General features: G+C 35.1%; 1 protein-coding gene across 1 annotated transcript in view; it reads right to left on the reverse strand.

The window, feature by feature from the left end:
• sif (guanine nucleotide exchange factor still life) overlaps positions 1 to 9,015 on the reverse strand; it is a 73,341-nt gene extending 64,326 nt beyond the window's left edge. The window contains exons 1-8 of the mRNA XM_013322117.1: positions 8,814 to 9,015; positions 6,834 to 6,945; positions 4,696 to 4,843; positions 3,238 to 3,422; positions 1,418 to 1,536; positions 1,132 to 1,262; positions 974 to 1,056; positions 741 to 899 (exon numbers count right to left, since the gene is read on the reverse strand). Of these exons, the coding sequence (XP_013177571.1) occupies positions 741 to 899; positions 974 to 1,056; positions 1,132 to 1,262; positions 1,418 to 1,536; positions 3,238 to 3,422; positions 4,696 to 4,805 (787 nt within the window). The 5' untranslated portion in view covers positions 4,806 to 4,843; positions 6,834 to 6,945; positions 8,814 to 9,015. The remainder of the gene's footprint in view (positions 1 to 740; positions 900 to 973; positions 1,057 to 1,131; positions 1,263 to 1,417; positions 1,537 to 3,237; positions 3,423 to 4,695; positions 4,844 to 6,833; positions 6,946 to 8,813) is intronic.
• Positions 9,016 to 9,524: the final 509 nt, after the last annotated feature.

Below are 9,524 nucleotides of genomic sequence, written 5' to 3' on the forward strand. Positions count from 1 at the left end.
TTAATTCCTTGTAATAAACTATAATACATATATTTAGCAAAAGATAATTGTACTTTCCATCAAAAGTATTACCCTTTTAATAACGCAATATCTTCTAAAGCATGAATGGTAAATTCTATATACGAGTTTCAACTCTCTCAATTTCACTATGTAAAGAATCTTAGATATTATATTTCTGTATAAGTGATTCGGTGCATAAATCTACAGCAAGTTTCCCATTGAATCATTCATTAAAACTATTTCTAAAATACGTACAACGTCATTGAAAAGGTCGTAAACCTATTTCCACGCTATTGAGATTCAGTTAAAAGCAAATACTTTTATGTTTTTACTGTAGCTATAAATGATGTTCTTTAATCTTTATTATTATGTGTGATAAAATACCAGATCAACAACAAGATTGTTTTTTATTAGTAGAGCAACATTTACTACGTAGGGGACGCAATTATATCAAACTAGTGGTCGCCCGCGACTCCATCCGCGCGGAATTAAAAAAACATAATTAGTAGCCTATGTGTTCTTCCAGACTATGTTCTATATGTATGCCAAATTTCATCGAGATCCGTTCAGCTGTTCCGTTCCGTTATCTAGAAATAGATACATACAAACAAACATCCATCTAAACCTATGCATTTATAATATTAGTAAGATGGAGAGATCACAACTTTGCTCTAATTTTACTCATATTTTTATTAATTTAAATGGTTTGGATCTTACAAGCAAAAATAAATCAAGCTTACGTTTAGGCGGTGGCTGAGTCGGTTGTGAATTAGCGACATTGTCGTACAGCGAAGTCGAAGAGGTGGCAGCGGCGACCTTTTCGGATCTATTAGCGGTGCCCGCAGCAGCTGCGTCAGTTTCTATAGCGCGAGTCGTTGTACGCGGCAGAGTTGATGAACCTAAGTCATTGGAAGAATTAGCACTTAGGGGCAAAGCTTTATTTATTTGTAGTAATTATTGTACTAGTACTTACGGTATCGCGGATCTTGAGCTCTTAATCTGGCATATTGCTCTTGGGACATGCAGGTACATTGCGGCTCACGGCCATAGGTCAAGCTAGGAAATAAACAATATAATGTTATCGTAACACATTTGTATTGAAAAGTGTTTTGACTTCATATCTTCAAGTACCTTGAGCGATTGGGACTGGCTGGTGTGGAGACTGGTTTCCTTTTAGTTTTGAACTTCTGCTTGCTTCCTGGTGGTTCTAATTTTAGGCTGTAACTCGAAGACGCTTTGCGCGAAAACTTGAATGATGGTGACTGGAATAAAAAAAAATTAATGTAATATTACTTTGTATATGATGTCTTCATAATTGTAAAAATATAATTTAAATAAAAACAAATAAAAGTATGTGCCTAGATTTAATAGATTCTGAAGCAAAAAAAAATTAGAATTAAGAATTAGAAGAACTTACACAACACTCTCTAAATTGTTTGGCATCAATGGGAGAAGTAAAGTTCAATCCCCAAGTGTCGTTAGTCATGGGGTCCTTCCAGTATACGAAGCATTCCGACGCTTGTCCGATGCGGGTACCTGGAATAATAGTGTTCAAAATTGATAACACTCAAACATAACAAAACACATATTGCTATTAAAAATTTCTTCAAAGAATTCCGAACAGTTTTAAAAACTAGCATCAAAATAGGACACGTATTAAAATATTCAGAATTAATGTACAGGATGTTCAAATTGTATTTAAAGATTGGTGGTAATTAAAATCAAAATAGAAGCTTTACAAAGTCAAGTATGTACCTAACAATAGCTGCGTGTTGGTACAGATTTCGGTCGATTACCCGCGTTACTATCTAGTGTAATTTTAAAACTGGGTTACAGTGGCGGGCGGCGCATTTTTCGATTTGCTTTCGTAAAACGACCCCGTATGAAGCCACACTTGGGATAAACTTTTAAATTTTATATCAGAGGACTTTGCTTTAAGAATCGTTATTTAAAATTCCAAATGCTCTTTTTGCAGAGTTTTAAAACTTGTGGTTAAAATGAACTAGTATTTTAGTAATGCGTATTTTGTGTAGAAGAATTTCGTAATTAAAAAAAAAACATTTAGTTAAAATAGTTGTTTTCTAAAAATAGTAAAATAGGCATAGAAGTTAAATATACGAGTAATGTCTAGTTTACATTATTACAGTATAGTAGGACAGAAGCACTCATAATCAGCGATGGAATACAACTGGAATAAAGGAAACAATAACTGGCGCCAGTGAGGCAAAGAGTCCATGTCAAGCCAATACTTCTGTTCTACAGTACTGGAATAATATAAGCCAGAATATTAAGTAACTGGAAAAAGACCCGTAATCGTTTTAGTCAAGAAATAAAAAACTAGAATCATATTAGAAATGTACAAAGTTTGGATACGCGTATGCGTTCTTCCAGACTATGTTCTAAATCTATGCAAATTTTAGCGAGAACCATGCAGCCGTTATGGATTTATTTTCATCCGCATTTATAATGTTAGTAAGATGGCAAGTAAAGCAAGGCATTAATAATTTTAATACTATCTTGCATTTGAATCTTTTGTGACGGCAAATGTAAACACGTCTCCATCTAAAATGACACGTGGAATCCAGAATTTTAGGTGGAGTATAAATAGCTGATCGGGATTCCTCAGTCTATTTTGTCCGAGAGATTAGCTAACCTTTTTATTGGGATACTGTTGAGAAGTTATCATGGTTCTGTACTTCTTATTTTACCTCGAACGGTCAGAGAATGTTTGTAAATTTTATGGGTATGGAGAAGATTTTTCAATAATTACATTTATAAATGTGCAATCAAAGTTAGATGATGTTAATATTTTACAATTTAATTCAGTGCTTATTTAATTTATTAAAACAAAGTCCTCCCATTTACTAACAAGTATTTGTAGCGTTAAAATACGAGTTTATTATAAAAGCGTTTAATTAAAAAAGTGTTTTGCGTGAACTGTGGCTTTATTACAATAAACAAGATTTAAACACATCTAACTAACCAAATAAAGTATAAGATGGAATAAATTACAATAATATTTAATAAAGAAAAGTGTTGCTTTAAATATATTGCCAAACATAGTTTAATTGAAAATGTAATTTTATTATTAATATTCCAGTTTTTGATATGGATTTTGGAAAATTATCTAACACCATTCGCACAAAGCAAGAGATAGGTTAAATCTATTCCTCTCTTTGATACCTTTCTATAAGAAAGAATAGGAAGAATGTAAATATGGTTGATGTGTAGTTTTACCTGGCTGCAGTAGTCTAACGTCGAGGATCTTGTCGACCTGTGAGTTGTAGGCCGTGATGTGGAACACGCACTCGGGCGAGTCCTGTATGCAGGTGATGTTGACAGGCACCAGGTCCTCCGATACCTGCTGCCACTTCACAGTGCCCGCGCCGCTTGCGGACACGTGGAACACCTCCGCCCAAAGTCTGCAAGTTACAAGTTCTCATGTTACTATAATACTTAAATCGTTAATAAAATGTTTAATGTTGAACGGTACATTACTAAACAAAACAATTTATAACTTGTTTCTAGTAGATGATACTGTATAGAAAACATCCTTATAATGCTATGAAATTCTTCATTAAATTGTCCATAGCGCATCTTAATAGAATATATCTCTTTTTTAAAATGTGTTGCGTTTATGTATGATCAATGTTTATTACTAATATTCCCTTACGTTGCTTTAATAAAGCAATATAACGACATCGAGTTGATTATTCGACAAAACAATTATTATTTGAACGTAGTTCGTTTAACTTTATAACTAGTGCATATTAGTTGCAGCTAGACTTTAATAAGTATTATTTTCCACATCTGCTAGGAGTAAAGTTATAATATAAACAATTTGCACTAGGCCCGGCTTGTTTGATGCTGCTAATTACGTTGCTGGCACATGAGAGTTCTCACATTCAAATATTTAATTTGTTGCCGGCCTCATTATGAAGTACATTTTAAAACTTAACCTTTATGCATTTACTATGGACTTTGACAAGTTTTGATAATAATTAAGTGCTCTATGTTTTTCTGTATATGAATATAAAATGCCGTTTCATTTCTCTGTGGCAAGTGACCACCATTTTTGGTGAAAAAGGCATAGCTAATATGATATGGTGCTCTATTTATTTACCATAAGACTTAATTATACATCCCTTAGAGATTGTTGTTGTGTTGTGGAAATCTGTTTAGAAACTTCGAGGCTATTGAGTTAAGATGTGATGACAATGGAACTACAAATTACATTTGCACCGTCTTGATGATTTCCGTTATACTAACTGTTTTCCTTCCAATACATTTTGGGAACCTATGTATTACCAGCTCTTATTTGCTCTTATTATCAGCACAAAATTTTGCACACAACTAAAACTTTTCCAACTACCTAATAAAAGATCTGCTGCAAGCGATATCTGTGATTAAGTAAGATTAAATTGTTGATCAATATTATAAAACTATAAGATTGCTTCTGCGCTCAACGACAAACACGATCATGTGCAAGCCTGTTAACAGGATTACATAAAAGAACAGGCTACAAAGTTACCTTATACCAGTTATTAAAAAAACGTAGAAATTCCAGTTTAAGACTGTTGAGAATTAAGAAATTAAGTATTCGAATGATTCCAAATTTAATGTTCTTTGAAGACAAATGGAAACCGTCTGTCAGTTTGCATTGATGTGTACTATCGCACGCAAAATCTTACCTACCTTAATAAGTGTCCGTCACGTCGTCGGGAGTTCTGCCACGGGCTGTCTTCATAGCGGTACGCCTTGCGGAGGATGGGCGCGCAGGAGCACGACGACAACTTGTTGCCCATCGTGCGCGTGCCGCACTCGGCGCACTGCACTATGCTGCCTGCATTACATAATATCATTAGTAGCGGAGTATCGGGAGGGCCTTTGGCAGAGCTTTCATTCTAGATTTAGCAAAATGCTGTCTGTCATTGACTAGTCTTCCTTACTAGATTTGGTGCTATTGCCTACCACACAACTAGTTAATGCCGGAGAGAAAGACATAGTGTAGTCCAACTCAGGGTTAGCTTAACTCTTCAGAGCTCAAGCTTAAGACCGCTAGAATTCTATACTAGAAATTAATATACGGCAATACCCAATTACAATCAATTGCATCAATACCAAATCGAAAACGGATGTGGAATTTATAGATAACATGGGAAAATTAGTTGACAATTTTATGATAGGAAATCTTATGTTACAAGATGTATAAATAGAATTTGTAGAATAAAAAGAACATACGCGTTTAAGTATTTACCTCCTCCCACCATCTCTTTGTCGGTATTGATTTAACGTAAGAAGATTTTCTGCAAAGGTTACTGTTATTGACAATTGGATGCTATTTCTTACAACTTACTGGAAATGAGTAACAATAGAAGATTTTACCAAAATATAACAATTACACATTTATATAAAGTAGTTAGCTATGATAGACAAATGCAAACACCTGGTTATAACAGAAGACACTTTGAGTAATTAAATCCCAATCTATATGAGGGTATTTATCAAAACAGAAATAAATTACCAGATCAGAAAATGTATTTGTTAAGTTGAGAGGTAGAGATCGCTTGCCTTCGCTTGTACAAATGTCAATTGCTAGAAAACATGCGTTACATAAAGTTTTGATGTCAAGTGTTAATTAACATGAAGACGGCAAGTCAAGAATGCCGCGGCTTGTCGTTGCATGTTTTCCTCACTTTAATCATTTCTGAATGTCAAATAAGTATGACTTATTTTTGACTAATAAATAAAGTAATATTTAAAAGCTAACAACAAAATTTTAAATTATATCAAAATTATTTTTTATGTTTTAAATTAAATAATTTAAACAACTTTGTAATGGCAAGTTTAGTTTAAAGTCAAATACTTGTATAAATGTTGATAAAAAAAGTAAATTATAATTTTATTTCCTTTAAGAACTAACATGAAACTTGATACTTTATTGATTATTTAGTGAGGATTTAATTAATTTAGTAATTGCTGGAGAAATATTATTATTGTTTATATTTTCATACAAGTTTTTACACACAGATATTTTTTAGATCTTCTATTGAAGACATTTGCTGATAAATGTCAAGGTGGTTTGCGCATAGAATTATCGTTGTGTGATTTTATGATTGCATGAACGCACAACACGCTATTAATATGCGTTACATGTTTACGGCTGTTTGTTCATAATTCTTAGCAATAATTTACTCGGAGCTTTATATACTATCCATCCATGTACATTTCCTTTTAAGTGGGACTTTGTTTAATTGTAATTTGGTTCTTTTATTGATATAGACTATTCGATTTGGCTTTATCTTGCCAATATTCTTAACCAATCGATTATTGTCCGGATCCTTGGGAAATACAATTATCTTCTAGATGTCACCTTTGGTTAATGATAAGTGATTTAACGAAACACAAGATGTAACTTTCCTTTGTTTATATTCATATTCTAGATATTGGTAAGATAGGTCATATAAAAAGATTCATTGTCACTCAAAGCAAAATTGCAACAACCATTCTGCCGCCAAATGCATCAAAATAATGTACCAACGATAGGTGATTTCAATACGTGACAACGAGCGGTCTCGATTCAGGTTCTACAAGGCTTTGGTGTTGTGCCTATATAGTCTTGTTTCATCAATGATTGACAGCAAGTGACTGCGGTTGCGGTTCGGCGAGATGTTAATGCTGCGTCGATCGTGTTGTGAGTGTTGTGTACATGTCTTACTTACGGTTCCATGATGTCATCAGGTACGATCATTGCGCGATACCGAATGGCCGTGGTTGGGGATCGGCGAGATATTGATGCCGTGAGTGTTATTAGTGTTGTGTACATGTCTTACCCGCGGTCCCGTGATGTCACCAGGTGCCATCAGTGCGCGACAACGAGTGGCCGCGGTTAAGGCTCTGCGAGCGCTGGGTTCCGTGCCTATAGTGATGTTTCACAACGCCATGCTGGAATTTATGCGCAACGTTATAATTTTCTATAATAAAACTAAAATATAATATTAGTTTTACATTAGTGCACTTATGAATTACAATGGTAGGGTTATAAAGGTAGAAATTAACAAAATATTTGAATTTCACATTCATTGAATTAACTTAAATCAATTTTCGAAGGATATGCGGATTTAATATTTACTCTGGATAAGTTTAAAGGAAACATATTGATGTTATTAAGGCTGAGCGAACATGCAGTACTATTTAGTAGAATTATCTGTCACGTTTAAAGTCATGTGAGAACAACAATTATTTAAACCTTTAAAATTTTTGTAGTTTTAAAAACCTTTTCTATAACAATATTTTGTTTCCACATACACCTTTATAATGTTGAGTTTTTTTTTTATTGTGACAGATAAGCCTACATCCAAATTCATTAATAATATAGCTACATTTATATTCAAAGAAGTATTTGGGATGAAAATAAATATGGTATGAAATGAACATGCATGAAAGCAAATTTGAAACAACATATTCAGTACTTGAGTAAGATTAACTATTATATCTTTAGGTTCTTCAAAATCAATTGGAGGCCCACTTATATTTTAATTTACTAACAATTTTATTTATATTCAAAATAAATTGCAATTTAATTGCCTTTGAATAATTTACAAGTAAACGGTGGTAATGGTGTAAAATGCGCATTTTAGTGCAAATTAGCCAGAAAAAATTATTAAAAATATCTTGTTTCATGATAACTACAAATTTATCGTAATATCTTTATATCGAACGTTCGTGCTTAAATATTTCATAAACATTTCATTGGCTATTTGTATTCATGTATTGAATAATAAATATTGATGACACTATAAAGTTGTTTATCTCTCTCCCTATGCATAACACCTAATGTCGGAATACACAGAGCTAACGCGAGCTTAGAACCTTGTAAATATACCTATGTATACTGTACAAGGCCCTACTAACGCTTGAAGCAGCGTTACCCGACACACCTCCGACTTTAATAAAATGTAACCTCTAATATCGTTCGACATTTATTTTCTTCTCGGATAAAGCTAATAAAGCCGAAGTCTCGATAGAAGTGTTGGCCGAATATCTTGAAAAGTTTACTGTCATTTTATATTGGATTTGAACTAAACGAGTAAGTCGCTGCTATCAAATAATAATTAATATTCAAGAGCCGCATTTCTATGTCGATCGCGAGTCTTCTAAAGCCGATAGAGATTTTACATAGGTGTATGTGGGTCAACCTAGTTCTCAAGCTAAATATGTCTAGACTAAAGTGTAATCGTGTCAATCACAGATTATAATCCAGTGTGTGCTAATCGAGGAAGCTTACTCACACAAATTGATACGCCTCGCAACGTATTGTGATATAACAAACACAAACACACACACACATGCAAGCTTATTAAGATATTGTTTTTGTATCATAAGTGTATATTATTTATTTATCACAATTTAAAAGTTATGTTTTAAAATTTTAATGTAAACATAGTATCCGATCCAGATACTGACAGACTCAATTTTAAGTATATATTTGTAAATAACTGGATTTCTATGAATAAAAACTTTTTATAATTCATAGATTGTTAAAGATATAAATTTATTTACATATAGGTAAAAAAGCACTTAGGTTTTATTTAATTTTTTTAGATAACCGGTTTAGGAGTTTAGATATTTTAAGAGTTTATTTATAATAAAAGTGAACATGCATAAGTAGATCGTTACTTAACGGTGCTAAACGTTAATAATAATCGAAGTTTATTTTAAAATACGACAAAAATACCTATATTATAGACATACACGAGGTGGGAGGGAATACAAACACTCCATGTGCAAATTAATTGTAAGGTATTACGAACCTCGAAATTGTTCCAATTTTGCGCAGAAAATTTAGCAGCCTCCACGCTCTCTTTAGCGCCCATAGTTATAGAGTTGTGAAATCGCTCGAATGGGCTATGAGAAGTCGGTATCGATGCGTATGCTTTGAGCGGTACGTGACACTAGTTAATGTAGTACGACTGTGCTCTCCGCGGAGACTCGATTCTGACAAGCATTTAAATACCTCTGTAGTCTGTTGGTGGAAAAGTTAAAAATTCACAGCGACGAATACAATATGAGGGGTGTATGCAGCGAACGAGCGCACGGGGCGGCGCGGTGCAGGCGCGGCGTGTAAACACCGCCGGCGGCCACCAGAGAGGCTAACCGTCGCCGTCACTGTCGCCGCAGCGAGATGCCACCACTCTCTCGCTTCAACGGTCACCGCTCACCGACCACCGACCACCAAACGGCGGACGGCAACCTACCTAGTCCGCAACTTTAGGCCCTCGTTAACGTCAAAGTGCGCAGAATAGAATATGCGGCGACACGGCAAAGCGAGTTGCGCGACAGGGCGTCGGGGCGACACCGGCGACTCGGCTAAACGTCAGCGCGGACTGGGTCGCGCGGCGAGCCGCGAGCGTGCGTGGCGGCGCCGAGTGCGCACACCGCCGCCCGCCCTCACCCGCCCGCACCGCCCGCACCCTCCACCGCCCGCCGCCGCTGCCAGCCGAGACGCAGCGACGCCCAACCGA

The sequence above is a fragment of the Papilio xuthus genome, unplaced genomic scaffold, assembly GCF_000836235.2.
Source record: "Papilio xuthus unplaced genomic scaffold, Pxut_1.1 DF825928.1, whole genome shotgun sequence".
NCBI classification, from domain to species: domain Eukaryota; kingdom Metazoa; phylum Arthropoda; class Insecta; order Lepidoptera; family Papilionidae; genus Papilio; species Papilio xuthus.